Here is a 17,384-nt window from a genome sequence, read left to right on the forward strand (position 1 = left end):
TCCCATCACTCTCCAACAAACACTCCCATGTGCTATTCTTTTTCCGTGCCACCCTTCATACTTTCTACTTATCTATATATTTGTCAGAGTTGAAAGACCTCCAGAGTTGCCAGACTCTTGACGACAAATCGAAATAATAAAAACCTTTATGCACAAACAGGTGCTCCTACTTCTCTCCAAAGGAGGCTGTGTGTTCCCTTCTCTCTGAGGCAGTTCTATCAGATATTCTTCCTCTCTTTCTTCTTCTGCCCTTTTTCTCTCTAATTGTGTGTCACTTTTATCAACTCCTCATTTTCTATAACTTTCTCCTGCCCTATTTTCTGTTCTCCAGCATTGCATCATCTTATGTCTTTCTCTTCCTCCAGATTTTTGCACACAAACGTCTGCCTAAATCTTAATTACACCATCTCTTCTGACTTGTTGAGATCTTTCCTTATCCCTCCGCTGAAATAAATTAGATTAGATTAGAATCTTTAATGACCACACAGCCAGGCTGGTGGAATTCGTGCAGCTTAAAAAACATATCTATTGCCTCCAGAAAAACAGTTAACATCTGCTCAAAGGTTTCAAGTTATTTTCAACTTGTTCCAGTTTATCTTTAGGAGAGAGACAACTTTAGACTAAAAATACAGATTGAATGTTTTTATTGAACCCACTGGCATGCCTATAATACCACCATTTAGAATTTAGATTTAAGGAAAACATATATCTAACTTGATATAACTGAAGCCTTTCAATTGTTCAACCAAAACAACATCTGCTTTAAATTGTCTTACTTGGAGTAAAGTATTTTTTGTGATCATCCAGGATCAGCCAGGCTGTGGAGGCACAGAAGGATCAGGAGCCCTGCCCTTTTGTTTTAAACAGGGCAGATGTGTGCAAATCCTTAACCCACACAAGGCTCCTGGACCTGATGGCATCCCTGGCCGTGTTCTCAGGGTGTGTGCAGTTCAGCTGGCAGAGATGTTCACGGACATCTTCAACAGGTCCCTGCTGCAGTCTGTAGTCCCCACATGTTTAAAACACTCCACCATCGTTCCTGTCCCCAAAAAGACAAAAATCACCCACTACCGCCCAGTAGCACTCACTTCCATCATAATGAAGTGCTTTGAGCGGTTAGTCAAAACATTCATCACCTCCTCCCTCCCTGGCTCTCTGGACCCCCTGCAGTTTGCCTACAGAGCAAACAGGTCCACAGACGACGCTATAGCCCTCACCATCCACACTGCCCTCTCACACCTGGACCAGAGGAACACATATGTGAGAATGCTGTTCATTGATTACAGTTCAGCATTCAACACCATTGTGCCCTCCAAGCTGGATCCTGAACTTCCTGACGGGCAGACCCCAGGCAGTGCGGGTGGGAAACATCACATCCTCCACCCTGATCCTCAACACCGGAGCCCCTCAAGGCTGCGTGCTCAGCCCTCTCCTCTACTCCCTGTTCACACAAGACTGCGTGGCCACACAAAGCTCCAACACCATCGTGAAGTTTGCTGACGACACAACCGTCATCGACCAGATCACCAACGGCGACGAGCCGGCGTACAGAGAGGAGGTCGAAAACCTGACATCTTGGTGCCAGGATAACAACCTCCATCTTAACGTCAGCAAAACCAAAGAGCTGATTGTGGATTACAGGAAGCAGCAGATAGAGGGACACGCCCCCATCGCCATCAATGGGACTACGGTGGAGAGAGTCAGCAGCTTCAGGTTCCTCTGGGGCCACATCACTGAGGACCTGACATGGACTCTTCACACCATCACCAAAAAAGCTCGACAGCGGCTCTTCTTCCTCCGCAGGCTGAGGAGGTTCAAAATGGATTCCAGGATACTCTGCAACTTCTACAGGTCATCACGGCCTGGTACGGCAGCAGCAGCTGCACCGCCCTCAATCGTAAGGCTTTACAGAGGGTGGTGAAAACTGCACAGAACATCACCAGGACGGAGCTGCCATCCATGGAGGACTTTTACCCCCAGCGGCTCAGGAAGAAATCCCCCTCCATCACCCACAACAAACTGTTCTGTCTGCTGCCGTCTGGCAGGCATTACCGCAGCATCCGGACTAAAACCACCAGACTCAGGGAAAGTTTCATCCCACAGGCAATAAGACTGCTAAACACCTGAACTGTTGAAACAACATCCACAATATTAATCTGGCTGCTACTTCAAAATTATTTATCTATTTAGTATTTACCTAATATATCATATTTCAATGACTTGCATAAACAGTAGACTCTTATTGCACTATTTCACTTTTTTTACTATTTACAATTTACGATTTATTTGCACTATATTTTTGTTTCTCTGTGTTTTGTGTTGCACTGTTGGAAAAGCCTGTGACACAAGATTTTCATCGACATAACTACACTGTAGCTATTTCATTTGACAAATAAAGAACCTTGAACCTTGATCTGTCAACATTGACTTTTCAGTGTTATAGTTCACAAACTGGTGATTCATCTTTAATGTTTTCTTTTTTTTAAGGCAATTGAAACAGAAATTGGATCATGACGCATTGACTTAACCAGCATTTTAAAGATTGGTTTGGAGTGAGAGACTTGAGGGCTGCTGCAGTATTTTTAGTTTGTTGATTAAGTTCCAGTCTCTAGCTCAGGGGTGTTAAACTCAATTTCATCGCGGGCCACATCAGCATTAAGGTTGCACTCAAAGGGCCGGTTGTAACTTTAAGACTATATAAATATATATAAAAAAATATTTTATATTACCTCTGCATTGGATTATTATCGGATAGGGTAATAACTTCATAATTTACTTCGTCTGAGAGCAGAAGTCTAGGGCAAATCATTTCAAATAATTGCAAGTCTCTTCAGTGTGTGTGTCACAAAATGAGATGCATTGTGGGACATGTAGTTTATGGACATCGTGCTTCTGTAAAGTGGCATGAAACCGTATAATAAACATATTATATTTTTTGCAAGCTCTTGCCGGCCAAATAAAATAAAGTCGGGGGCCGGATTTGGTCCACGGGCCTTGAGTTTGACACCCCTGCTCTAGCTTTAATACTGACACAACAGCTATTTAAATGACTTAAGATAGGACAGAATAGCACTGGAGGGATGAGATTCAGCAAACACTGCCAGCTGATTCATTTATTTAGACAGTAATTGGCCAGAGTTTTTTAAGGTTACATATTTTGTTGTTGGACCTTGCGCAGTTTAAAAGTCACAGCTTGAATAATGTGGTGACATACACTGGTGAGTGTATTTCAGCTGTGCAGGACAACATGCTGCTCACTGACAGTCTCCATCTGCCCTCCTCTGAACCTCAAAAACACTCTCAGGTTTCCATCCTCTTCTTTATTAGAGGCGGGCTATTACTTTCGGAGCAGAGGCAATATGTCGTGTTTTGTTTTTCAGGATCGCTGAATGTTGGCCCATCTGTGCTTTCTTCTTAAAATGGTGCCGTGTTTTCCAATCTCTTCCCAGCTTTATCTCCAATTTCTCTTAATTGTTAGCATTTTCTAATACATACTCACAAAGTCATACCTTTTTTCATGAACTTTCTATTTGTGAAAATTACCCTTTGTTTGCATGCCTGTACCTTTCACTTCCTTTTTGTCTGCTCTCATCTCTGTACTTGTGGACTTGCGCTTGTGTGTGTTTTTGGTGTGCAAAAATAATGGCAATAGATAATGACATCTATTGTATGTATGTATCAAACAAGTTCAGCCTTCATTTTTCTGTTACCTTCAAATTAAATCAAATCAAATAGCTACAAGACTGTCGTTAAAAAACCTCTGTTAAAAAAGATGTGCACTGTTTTATCTAGGTAAATACAAAAAGATTGTAGCTTTTATATATTATTTGTATGGATATTGATTACTGCACACTCCTGAATTACAAGTCGCAGAAGAGAATGAAAGTTACTTTAAAGGTCCCATGTCATGTATGAGAAACCAATGTGAGTTTGGAAAATTGCACAATATAAATCTATTCTAGTATACCTCAACAATGGAATTATGATCCGTAGAAATGGCCATGACATGGGAACTGTAAACCCAGTGCTGTCAATACATTGTATATTACCTTCTATTAAATAGCTTTTATTGTGATTAAAGCAGAGCAGCAGGAAGTAGCATTTTAGTGAGATCAGCATGAAAATGATTAGTATTGACTCAGGATACTTTTGCAAACATGGCTGTTAGAGAAATGGATCAGAAATGTCTCAGTAGGAGCTCATCACCATTGAATGTCGATTTGAGCACGTTGCCTGAGAGTAGTTGAAAAGGGAAATTGAGTAGAGATAAAGGATCGGACATCAGCTTCCCTAATGGGTACGTCTCTGGTGAGAGAAACATGTCAGACCACTCAGTGTCAGATCATGTAATTATTTGTAGCTTTATACGATACAGCACAAACTCTAAAGGGAAATTATAAATAATTCAAATATAAACCCTCAAATGAATGTTTCAACGACTCGGCGCCAACCCCAGCATATTGTATATTCAAGAAAACTGTGCAGATCTGTAGTACATTACAAACTTCTTTCCCTCCGATTGGCTGCCTTTCAGTCTCTCTGAATTCAGTTTGTTTTGATGATGCCTTTAAGGACTCATTAGGAAACGGCCAAGCTGTCAAATCTAAATCTGGGATGAAAATTATGAGTCTGCTTGTTCTCGCAAATATTTAATCGTCACTTTGCAACCAAATAATCAAGTCAAAAGCAAGTGCAAGAGATGGAGTCCTTACTCTACACATTTCCCAAATCAAAGGCACAACTAGTATGATTTTCCTTAAAAATAAACAATCAATATATACAGCAGAAGTTGGCTTTCTCCACTCTGGCGAGCAACGTAGGAGGGAGGAGGTGCCATCTTTGAATGTTGTGTTTACCCACCCAACAAATCCCACTCATTGTTTCAAGGAGTCTCACAGAAGTGGGATGAAGCTGCTTAAAAATCATATACCATAGAGACAAATTAAATCAGATTCAGATATTACAATTCATCATTAGCTTTTCATATTTGTTCAACATGACCACAGTGTATTCATCTTTTGGCCATTGTACATGTGTGCACATGTGCTGCAGATAATGAGTACATGAGGGTGTTCATTAGGTCTGTGGCTACAGCAGCTGTGTCCATCACACATCCTGCCCATCTGCAGAGAGATCGTCCTTTTTAAGGTTACCTCTTTTATAGTATGTTTCTAAGGTTGTTTCACACCAATATAACAGTTTATTTTCTGTATAGAGAGCTGTAAAATGTTGAAGGTCTATTATGATTTATTAATATTGAAAGCCTTTTGATAGTTTGGTTATGTTGCGATCAGCTTCTTTTCTTTAATCACTAAATCTTAGTATTCCCCCTTGGCTGCTGGCTGACTATCATCAGTGGCTACTGTCTCCTCCAATATTCTTACTCTTCTTCTCCCCTACACTCAAATACACAAGAGCACCTCCCAGGAATACATTAGGAATACATTAGGACTGTAACAGTAAATGTGTTAAAACCACATGATGTAAGACCTACTTTTGTAGTGCTGCTCTTAATGGAACTCATTGAGACCTTGCTTTTATTATCGCTGGCAGAGTATTTAAAGGGCTCAACAGGTTTGAGCAGCCCACTGAACATTACATATAGACTACTAAGTGGGACAATTAGGAGCATTTGCTCACAGTACCTGCTGTACAGTATATTCTGTTTAAGGCCATCATGTACTAAGTCTTTCTCTGTTGCATAATAGAAAGGTTGCATTATGGAAACATAGATTGTGAAAAGGCAGTTGAATATCCAATGCTTGTCATTTGTGGGTGGAGCTTAGTACAACCAAATGCTAATTAAGATTTTTTTAGGAAACCAAAACGTTACAATGAACTTTTCATGAACTGAAAGCGTTAAAAATGTAACACCCAGACCTGAGAACATCTTGGTATTGATCTGTGAATCACAGGGAAGCCCCGCCCTAAAGCATACCCTGCTTAATTATACATTTAAAAATAAATGGGACACTAATTTACAAAATGAACATCATGTTGTATTGAAGGAGACTTGGACCTAGTTCTCGAGACTATGAACTCATAGGGAAAATGTTTACTGAGGAAATAAAATCTAGTTAGTATTAGGGGCATTTTCTGTTTACCATTTGACTGGTTGAGTCACTTCCTTATCAGAGAAAATTCAGGTTAAAAGCCAGTAGGCATAGGCTTTACTTTTCAGTACCGGAGGTTGCAACTTCTGTAGGATTGACATTGGCCGTCTCACACTCTGGTGATGTTGCAAGAAGGATGAATGAACACAAATGTGTCAAACATGGCAGGATTAAAACTGTGATTATTAGTGTAAACTATAATGGTGGACTAGTAAAAACACTTGTATTTAAATGTTTCCATTACCAACAATCAACATCCAATCAACCAATTGCATGTAATGAAGACTGCTTTTACAACTCTACATTAGTATACATTCATACTTGATACCAATTAATTTAGCTATTTTTCCTTCTTTCAGTGGTGTGATTTCAGTGCACCCTGGGGGAAAAAATGTGCTGCAAATAATCCAGCTGCCTAATCCTTGGCCTCCACCAGCTCTGCCAAAGTGCCTCTAGTAAGGATCCGAACCTTCACTAACTCCCGGGATAATAATGATTCATTTCACTACACATGAATCTCCTTGAAGAAATAAATAAAAGCAAATTCCAACTTGTGTTTGCTTTGTGAGCAGAACTTTGAAGCAGATTCTTACATGATATTATATGATGTATTTTAAAGAACATTTTAATTATTTATTTTTGATTGAGTTTACTGCTAATATGATTTAAAAAAATTAGCTTAATGTCCGGCTGCTCTTGTGAGGGGCTGCTTCTTTCACATTTGTCCCTGCAATTTGCTACTCCTCCATCTAGAAAGTATGTCATGTATAGCAACATTACTCATTTTCTGAATCCTTTTTGCTAACCCAACAACTCTTTAGTTTGGAGTGTGCGCAGAATATGACTAGTGGGCAATAACTTAGTAGGTGAAGTCTTCACTGTGTACAAAAGAACAACATTTCAATGTGCTTTCATTGCAGAGCTAAAGCTCCAATGCACCGACCTATTAGACTTTCTAGAGCGCAAGAACTTGTACAAGGCGAAACTGTGGATATATGCAAACACTTACATTTGAGCAGCGCAAGGCAAAATAAATCACACATCCAATATAAAGCGAAAACTGGATCTCATCCTTACTAGTCACATATTCCCCCTGGCTTCACAATAATGATGCTGTGTGCAACCTTTATGTGGTGTCTTCACATATATTTCCGTCGGTTTGAGAACGCCCACTCCACAAGCGTTGATTTCTGACGCCCTGGGGGTGTCGGACTCCTTGAAAAGACGTCTCGTTCAGCAACACACATCACTTCAGTAAAGCTTTTCAGCACTCAGGTCGTGTCATACTCCAAAGATATAATTGATGTTGACACACGAGCCACACAACTCCCCCTGAACCCTCCATTGGTGGTTCCCCCATATTGGTGCTAGTGTAAACCTCAGCCTTCAGCTGTCACATAGAGTACAGTGAGCTTTTCTGCATTAGCGTCGTCCCACACTCCTAGCTCGGAGCCATCCATATTGTATGAGCATGTAACCTACATCTATCCATGCTTCTGTCAGCAGGGGTCCTATGATCAGACAGGTTCAGTATGCAGGGTGTCCAAAAATGTGTTTAGTAGAATCATTCCCCTGTCAGACGAGATCAATGTCCTGCTGATTTTACATGCTTTTTAAACTCTTAAAAGTGCTTTTGAAAGGTCTGCCAGAGGCTTTCGGGGTTGTCCTCTTTAAATGGGTCTTCAAAATGTGTTAAGGCTATAATAATAAAAGGTAATGGAGTTTTTATTGACGTGTCATCAGGGTGAGGGTGGAACATTAATCATACATTTTTTATCTTTCATGAAGGTAGTATAAGATGTGTTTAATTTATGTTTTATGGCGAACCAAATGTTCGCTTTTTGAGGTTATTAAACTGCATGACATTTTTAATCAACGTGTTGTCATGGTTTTATGGATCTGCAGTAAATGTGTAAGAACAAAAAAAAAAGAGAAATGGAGAGATAGAAGAGCTATGAGACATTAGGTCGACAAACTCCCACTGATGAGTGAATGGGAGGCGTTAATGATGGGATTTACTAAAGCAGCATAAAATCAGCCAAATAGTGAGGGAAATATGAGGCTGGCCAAGGAGAAATGTAATTGTTGCAAGGATGAGGGACGAACACTCATGAATAATTTTGCTGCGCACCATATTTAACTGACAGAATATTCAGTGAGGCTGATTAATCCTTAACCACACAGTTTTAGCTTTCTGTTTGACACAACATAACTGTGGTTTCTCTTTATCTCTCTTTGTGTCCCAGATTCTGATCGGGGAAGTGACCAGTTTCTTTGTGAAGGCAGAGGGAGCTCAGGAGAAGACCATAGTGACCGCTGACTGCTGTTACTTCAACCCCCTCCTCCGAAGGATCGTACGTTTTCTGGGTCAGTCAGAGTCCTAAAGATCAGAGCCTCTTTAGTTCTGACTAAATAGAGCCTCTTTACCCTGGGTCCAAGTCTGATTTAGACTAGCATCAGTCCTCCTCTGTCCTACGGCCAAAAACAGCTCCTTAGTTAGGTCTCCTTTGGATTCATTTACCCTTCTTCGTGTTCTCTTCTGTTGATGTTCTGTCATATTTTCCTCATCTCTGTAGCCTGTATTTATCTAAGTCATGAATCTTTTAAAGTGATGGCTCTAGATATGGAGCGTAAAAGCAAAGGCTATGTCTGTCTGGCCTTTCACTCCCACACAGTTTGCAGTCAGCCTAACTTTTAATTCTCATTTTAGTTCTTGTTTCTGACTGTCATCAGTCTCGTTGTTTCTTTTATTTTGAGCTTTAACACACAGACACACACACACCCTACCACTTTCTAACTTTGTCCCTCTTCCTTTTCTTTTTACACAGGTGTCTACTCCTTCGGCCTCTTCACCACCACCATCTTTGCCAACGCAGGTCAAGTGGTGACAGGAAACCAGACGCCTCACTTCCTGTCTGCCTGCAAGCCAAACTACACAGCTCTGGGCTGCCAGTCTCCGCTGCATTACATCGCAGAACGCAGAGCCTGCACAGGAAACCCTTACCTGGTGGCGTCCGCCCGCAAATCCTTCCCCTCCAAAGACGCAGCGCTCAGCTTTTATTCAGCCATCTACACAGTGGTAGGGGTCTTTGAGGGGGCTATGGGTGACAGGGGAGGAAGGATGATGTATGTTGATGACAAACAAATACTATAAAGTCTGCCACTTTAAGGATATTTTTCATGCTAAGATTTCACTATTGCAGACGTAAAATAGCTCAAAAAACATGTTTTGGTAATGCTTCATTATATTGAAACGTTTATAAATTACAAGCTGTAATGAAGGGATTCTTAATGGTTCATAAATAATTACCTAATGCCTTTTTATATCAATATTTAAAAAATAACTTAACTAAAATCATGTTGGCTGAAATTAAGCACAACAACACAGTCCAAAGGTTTTTCTTATAACTGATTTAACAACTGATGAAGACATGTAATTTCCTTCTGGTAAAACGTGCATGTGAGTCTCTATTATTACATCATGTATTAATGATTAAAGTACTGCTACATGGAGCCTTTGTTCTTCAGTTAATTGCAGTGTCATGTTTCTGTCATTTTATCAAAGCATTTAACCAAACATGGCAGTGGTTTTGATGTTGCTTTCTTTTGTACCTCTCCTCAAACCCTTCAGCTGCTGTGATTCACTGCAGACTGTGGCCTCTTGTGGCTTCTTCAAGCTGTTCCCCTTTTGAATTATCTCAGCTAGCTGACTGAAGACATGTAGCCAAGACGGTTCAGCCCACAGTGGAAAGATAATATGATATTCATTATTTGATTGTATCTCTTCCAGATGTATGTGACCCTGGTGTTCCGGACCAAAGGGACACGCCTGACTAAGCCCACCCTGTGCCTGGTGCTGCTGTCCCTGGCCGTGCTGGTGGGGGTGGTGAGGGTGACTGAACACAGGAACCACTGGAACGATGTCCTGGCTGGGTTTGTCACCGGAGGGGCCATCGCTGCCTTCCTGGTAAGGAGAGAGAGGGGATATGAAGAGGGAAAGAAGAAATGGATGCCATCTTATCATGCTGTTCTCATTAAGATATACCTTTCTGTGACATAATGTGTTTATGATGGAAAAGCAGACGGTAATAGGTCAAACCCTCATCTCTACTTTTGCTAAATTTGATATAGTGAATGTGTTTTGTCCTTGTATGGCAGAGCAGGGACGTGCACAGACATTTGGAGGGGCTATTGCTCTAAACTAGAGAAAGGGCCTCCCCCCACCCCCCCGAAAACGTAAGAAGTTTTTATAAAAAAAGAAAACCAGGGAAATTGTTTGTTTTGCGGTCCATATCTCATTAACATATCTAATGTTAGGAACTATTAAAGACAAAATGCGGACAATTCTGTTTTAATGTAGTTCGACCATTGTAACGGCTGTGCCTTAAATAAACTCACTAATTGATTAAACCAGTTCAATACGCATTATTCTTAGTCTTATCATTCTTTATGAGCGCAGTAACGGTAAGGTATCTAATTACTTATTTATTTAGTATTCCATAACTTCATAACAGAGATGGTCAAACTAAAGTAGAGACATGGCAGAAATCCTACAATGAAGCGGGACAGTGAAGAGTTCTCCCGTGAGAGGGCGATCAAGAAAAGAGAGCGAGCGGTGAGGGAGTTTACGGAGCAGATGAAAAGACACAGAAAGACAGAAGCACAATAACAAGTATATTTAGGTGTAAATAACCGACGGTGTCAAGAGGAAGTAAAGTCCCCGATACTCTAACTGCCATGAGAAAACTCAAAATCAATTCAAGCATATTTAAAAACGGGGACATTTCCGGGGACAGATTGACCCGAGGATTGGCCACCTAAGCCAGGCAGGCACATGATCACCATAGCCACATGAGACCGGACCGGACTCGGAGGGCTTTCCTTTGCTTTTCAGCTGTCAGATTGTAAACAAAGTCACGTGACGCTCAGATGACAGTGCTGACAAGGTGTGTTTTATCGCAGCGAGACTCTACAATACTAATTGTGGGCTTATCATGTTTATTCGGCCACAACAGAAAAAAAAGACTTTCGCTCTCTCCAGAGGGGCAGGTCAGCCAAAAAGTTAAAAAGGGCCGTTGCCCGGGCAACATTAGCCCGTACCTGTGCACGTCCCTGTGGCAGAGGCTTTATGACGATGGAGAGAGGAGGGAAGAATGCAGAGAGAGAGCAGTGTGTTGGTGTGATGGGTGCAGGAGAGATGGTGGGAGGATGAACAAGCTTGAAAGAGCACTACTGCCTGTGTTATAGAGGAATCACACACACTATCACATCTATGAATGTGAATGGACTGATCTGGACCTTTATGGCTGATTTAAACAGTGTCATTTGGTCTTTAGACCTCTCAGCCTCAATCAATTTTTCTGGCAAAACTTATCAGGTCGATGTTAATTTTAAAGATCAAAGATCTCACTTTGGTTCATCCCTTTCTTTCCATGCCTCCTCCCATATTTCATTCTTTGTCTTATTTTGAATATGACTTTTCTGTAAGTGTCCTCTTCAGTATCTGTTACCAGGCACACTCTAGGCATTTCAGGCACCAGATCATCCATCTTCAAAGTGCAGTGGAGTGGATCTCTCAATATATTTTTTCTTTTCTATGCTCTCCATCAGGTGTCATGTGTGATCAACAATTTCGAGCAAACTCAAATATCCATGCCGAGTCCCCCACCACATCAGCGTCCAGAGCCCCCGATCGGCATCCCTCTTCTCAGCCTACCCCGCGTGGAGAGTCCACTCGAAAAGTTAAGTAGCCTCCAGGTAAGGGATGGGGAAAACTTGATGGAGAAACATTGATTAAGTAGATATCTATTAATATATGTAATGTAGGCCACACAGCTGCCGCACATCTGATGGTGATTAGATAATCATGTTTAACCATAGGGGTGAGGAAGGAGAAATCAAAAAGCTCTCAGCAAATTAAGAACAAACATTGATAGGAGCGACAGCCAATCAAATTACTGATTTTACATACCTTTTTGGCTGTATATAATGAAACATACACAAATATGATGTGTGTTCATGGTAAAAGTTAAAAGAACATCATAAACACCTTTTAAGTATGAATTTCACCTAGCGCTACCATGTAGTTAATAATTCAAGCGTTTGAGTGAAATATTTTGACAGAAATTCATGTCCCCCATCGGATGAATTGCAATTACTATGTTCATCCTTTCTAGTGCCATCCTCAAGACAGAATTTATACTTTTTTTTATGGAAATACCTAGAAAACTAGTACCAATCCCATCAGAAATAGCTATACTCTGTGTTTAGTGACGCATATATTAGATGTTTATCATGTTAGCATGATAAAATTAACTTTAACTGGATAAGTTGACCCTTTTAGAACATGGATGTGGGACTACAGATTAGCTTTTGATTGTGTATCAGCCTCCTTTTTTTGTCCTTATGATAACATTGGTTGTTTCATTGTAACCAAATGTATGCATCTTTCTGTCTGATATCTTTGTTGTGTACTATCTCTTGTCTAGACATCATCATGTTGTATTCTTGTCTCTCACTGTCTCAGTCAAGTAAAGTTGATCTGCTCTATTCCCTCAGGCTTAACTTCCCACATGTTTTGAACTATATTATACTCTTTGCTTCTTTCTCTCCTCATCCTCTCTCTGTCCTTTTCCCTCCTGTTAGGCTCCAGGGCTACCGTATTCTGAGATCACATGACCATCAGCCAATCCCGTCCCCAACCCCTCCCGATGTGCTCCTCCCGTCACGACGTTGCCTCACCAGCGCAGTCTAGACCTTCCCACTGAATGCCCCCCGCCCTGCCGTGCCCACCCCGAAGGACGACATCCTCTCAGACGAGTCAAATCTACGCAGGTCTGAAGGTCCACCAATCACAGGAGACAGAACAGCGACACGTGCACATGGCTGAAACCTGTCATCCGCTAAGGACCAATCATTGACGGATCCATGTCCTTCTGTCCAGTTTTGTCCTGTTTGTCCTCCACAATGGCCTCCTATTTCTTTCAGGTATTGAAGACCCAATGAAAGAATCGCCAAAGCCAGAGCTGTTGAAGCAATACTGTGTCCTAACTCCTTCTCCTGGTTTCCACAAAGACCCAACAGTGACTCTGAAGACAGTTGGCTGGTGATGACTTGGTAAATTAAATAAAAACTAACAGTTTGGGGATCGAAGGAAAGTCCAATCCCCGGTGGATCGCCCTCATCAGACTATTTTGCAACGCTCAGGACAATACAGTGGAAAACAGGACAGAATTTAAAAAAAACATACCTTTATGGAATCGAAATGCAGGTACTGTGGAGTATTATGGTACAGATTTGTATTTCTGTCCTCAAAAATAACAAGAGTTGAAGAAGAAAGCACCTTTGTAAATGATGGCACAGATGAACCAATTTAGTGTTCAATTAACTGTGTTGTATCTTATTTGTTATTGGGGGATTTAGGATTGATCTCTTGCTGTATATTGTGTGAAGTGACAGAAGAGAGATTTATACACGCTACAGCTGTGCTTGTGATACCACGTTTGTTTGAGGCATCAGTTAATTCATCCTTGAAGTGAACTGGACTAGATTTCCATCAACTCTCCAAATATCTTTTATCTACTTACTATTCAGGTGTGTGTTTCTAAATGTCTGTAGGTTGTACATTCATGCTGTGGAACATTTGGAAGGTTTTATCATTTGACTTACTGCCTTTTCTTTGTTGAGTCTTTGTTTGTGTAATGCTGCATTTCTATTGCATATTTCAGAAGTGCTTTACTCGACAAGACTCACATTTTTTCCCGCCGAAACTGAGGATCAAAGCAAACAATGCAGACCACAGATTGGTCAGAGCATGCTCATCATCAGAACATGGTACATGTTTTTAAATAGCCAAATCTGCCCTCAATAGAAACCTAATTTAAAAAATGCACAAAACTGCGCCCTACAATTGCAGACATTTTGTTGAGTTGCTTCTGAAAGGACTTAAAAAAGAACCTAATACCAGGTTTAAGTCGAGTCGAGCAGAACAGTACCGTGCAGTGGAAACACAGCATTAGTTTGCATATATTTGACACTTTATTTCTCCCATACCACTTTCATATGTGTAATTTTTATACCTTTAAAATACCAGTATCTTAATGTTATTGTATTTGCTTCTTTTACTTTTCATATTTAATGTTTTTTAAGAATATTTCAAAATCACTTGTTGATGCTCCCATTTATCCGTCCTGTCCAGTTATTTCCTGCTTCAGCCCGGCATCCTTTCATCACAATTACTTTAGGATACCAAGGGCACAGACCAGTGTGTAAGACTTCTGAATTTTGCAAAGTTTTGTACAGTATATAGGTTTCTTTACACAGTATATACAACTTTTTCATTACGTTTGAATTATGTGAACAATGTGAAACTATCTTAAGCTGTCTTGTGTAGTTGCCTGGCCATGAGCAGGAATGTAGCGCGGTGTAGGAGTGTGTAAGATCTCACAACATACAGCTGGTGTGTGTGGCTCAGGAGAACACTGCTAGCATGTTATTCTAGAGTGTGCGAAGAGCTATATACTGTAAAGAAGAAATTGCTATATGGTCTTATTAAGTGTGTGTGTGTGTGCGTGTGTGTGTACGTGTGTGTGTGTGTGTGTGTGTGTGTGTGTGTGTGTGTGTGTGTGTGTGTGTGTGTGTGTGTGTGTGTGTGTGTGTGTGTGTGTGTGTGTGTGTGTGTGTGTGTGTGTGGTACGATTCAGATTTCTGTGAATGTTTATAATGAGCACATTGTATGGCAGGATAACTGTTAATTTGGCAATCTGTTTTCTTAAGTTAAACTGTCAAAAGTAGCTGCTATAATTACACACTTGTGGTTGTGTGTAACTGCGGGCCTTCAAAGGACTCCTGCCAAGGCATCCTAACAATGCCCGTTATAGCAGAAGGTGCTCATTATAGCACCGAGATTACCTTCATTGAAACTTTTCAGTCAGAATTTTTTGTAAACAACTGAAGAGATAAAGAGAACACCATAACTGTCGAAATAATTTTATTTTCATGTTAACATGTCCCTGTTTTGTATTTATTTACCAAAATAAATTGCGATTACCACACATTGCTGCCTGAATTAAATGTTTCACTTAAGTCTGTTAAAGCAGTCTCATTTGTTTTTGCTATTACATCAAATCAGACTAAGAGCCGTACACCGTTTTCACAGCAGTCATTTTCACTTGTCACAGAAGGAAAAGCACATATGTATCCAATATAATTTAAGATTTGCTCTGTGAACAACCTCACAGGTGTTTTAAGTTAATCTGTTTATTAGACCTCTTCTCAGGACTGGGTGGATGTATAAACTGAAATTGAGTGACATCTCCCTGATCCTCTTGTTAGCTTTGGTGGGCCTAGGGTGGGACAAATTCCCCTTTATCATTGTTATTGGTAGATAGAGATGTGTGACCTCATATTATCCCATCCAAACTCCGGCATACCTCAACCTGAGCAGATTTCTAATCAACCACAATAAATGAAATCACAAGTGTGTGTCCCAATAAGTCTTGACAGTGTGAAGCGTGGAGATTCCGCCAGCATTAATTGTCTTATTCACAATTTGGCTTTGCTTTCTATGACATGTTACTATCTAAGCTGGAAGAATTATACTGACTGAAGCTCTGATTTTGAGGCTTTGAAAGAATACAACATAGAAGCAGTATCCTCACTTTTGTACTTACAATACAAAGTACATTCAGAAAACTAGAGCAAATGTATTACACTGAACAAAAATATAAATGCAACACTTTTGTTTTTGCTCCCATTTTTCATGAGATGAACTCAAAGATCTAAAACATTTTCTATATACACAAAATAACCATTTCTCTCAAATATTGTTCACAAATCTGAAAAAATCTGTGATAGTGAGCACTTCTCCTTTGCCGAGATAATCCATCCCACCTCACAGGTGTGGCATATCAAGATGCTGATTAGACAGCATGATTATTGCACAGGTGTGCCTTAGGCTGGCCACAATAAAAGGCCACTCTGAAACGTGCAGTTTTGCTTTATTGGGGGGGTCCAAAAACCAGTCAGTATCTGGTGTGACCACCATTTGCCTCACGCAGTGCAACACATCTCCTTCGCATAGAGTTGATCAGGTTGTTGATTGTGGCCTGTGGAATGTTGGTTCACTCCTCTTCAATGGCTGTGCGAAGTTGCTGGATATTGGCAGGAACTGGAACACGCTGTCGTATACGCCGATCCAGAGCATCCCAAATATGCTCAATGGGTGACATGTCCGGTGAGTATGCTGGCCATGCAAGAACTGGGATGTTTTCAGCCTCCAGGAATTGTGTACAGATCCTTGCAACATGGGGCCGTGCATTATCATGCTGCAACATGAGGTGATGGTCATGGATGAATGGCACAACAATGGGCCTCAGGATCTCGTCACGGTATCTCTGTGCATTCACAATGCCATCAATAAAATGCACCTGTGTTCATCGTCCATAACATACGCCTGCCCATACCATAACCCCACCACCACCATGGGCCACTCGATTCACAACATTGACATCAGAAAACCGCTCACCGACACAACGCCACACACGCTGTCTGCCATCTGCCCTGAACAGTGAAAACCGGGATTCATCCGTGAAGAGAACACCTCTCCAACGTGCCAGACGCCATCGAATGTGAGCATTTGCCCACTCAAGTCGGTTACGACGACGAACCAGAGTCAGGTCGAGACCCCGATGAGGACGACGAGCAGATGAGCTTCCCTGAGACGGTTTCTGACAGTTTGTGCAGAAATTCTTTGGTTATGCAAACCGATTGTTGCAGCAGCTGTCCGAGTGGCTGGTCTCAGACGATCTTGGAGGTGAACATGCTGGATGTGGAGGTCCTGGGCTGGTGTGGTTACACGTGGTCTGCGGTTGTGAGGCCGGTTGGATGTACTGCCAAATTCTCTGAAACGCCTTTGGAGACGGCTTATGGTAGAGAAATGAACATTCAATTCACGGGCAACAGCTCTGGTGGACATTTCTGCTGTCAGCATGCCAATTGTACGCTCCCTCAAAACTTGCGACATCTTAGACATTTTAGAGTGGCCTTTTATTGTGGCCAGCCTAAGGCACACCTGTGCAATAATCATGCTGTCTAATCAGCATCTTGATATGCCACACCTGTGAGGTGGGATGGATTATCTCGGCAAGGAGAAGTGCTCACTATCACAGATTTTTTTCAGATTTGTGAACAATATTTGAGAGAAATGGTTATTTTGTGTATATAGAAAATGTTTTAGATCTTTGAGTTCATCTCATGAAAAATGGGAGCAAA

At 41.1% G+C, this 17,384-nt stretch overlaps 1 protein-coding gene across 2 annotated transcripts in view; it reads left to right on the forward strand.

Annotated features, from left to right (window-relative positions):
* LOC117537935 (phospholipid phosphatase-related protein type 5-like) overlaps positions 1-15,166 on the forward strand; it is a 56,502-nt gene extending 41,336 nt beyond the window's left edge. The window contains exons 7-11 of one of the 2 annotated variants that reach the window (XM_034203352.1): positions 8,360-8,480; positions 8,942-9,192; positions 9,904-10,080; positions 11,724-11,854; positions 12,759-15,166. In XM_034203352.1, coding sequence (XP_034059243.1) covers positions 8,360-8,480; positions 8,942-9,192; positions 9,904-10,080; positions 11,724-11,854; positions 12,759-12,867 — 789 coding nt within the window. In that variant the 3' untranslated portion in view covers positions 12,868-15,166. Of the gene's footprint in view, positions 1-8,359; positions 8,481-8,941; positions 9,193-9,903; positions 10,081-11,723; positions 11,871-12,758 lie in introns of both variants that reach the window. The other variant, XM_034203353.1, reaches the window with a different exon arrangement.
* Positions 15,167-17,384: the final 2,218 nt, after the last annotated feature.

The sequence above is a fragment of the Gymnodraco acuticeps genome, unplaced genomic scaffold, assembly GCF_902827175.1.
Source record: "Gymnodraco acuticeps unplaced genomic scaffold, fGymAcu1.1, whole genome shotgun sequence".
Lineage (NCBI taxonomy): Eukaryota > Metazoa > Chordata > Actinopteri > Perciformes > Bathydraconidae > Gymnodraco > Gymnodraco acuticeps.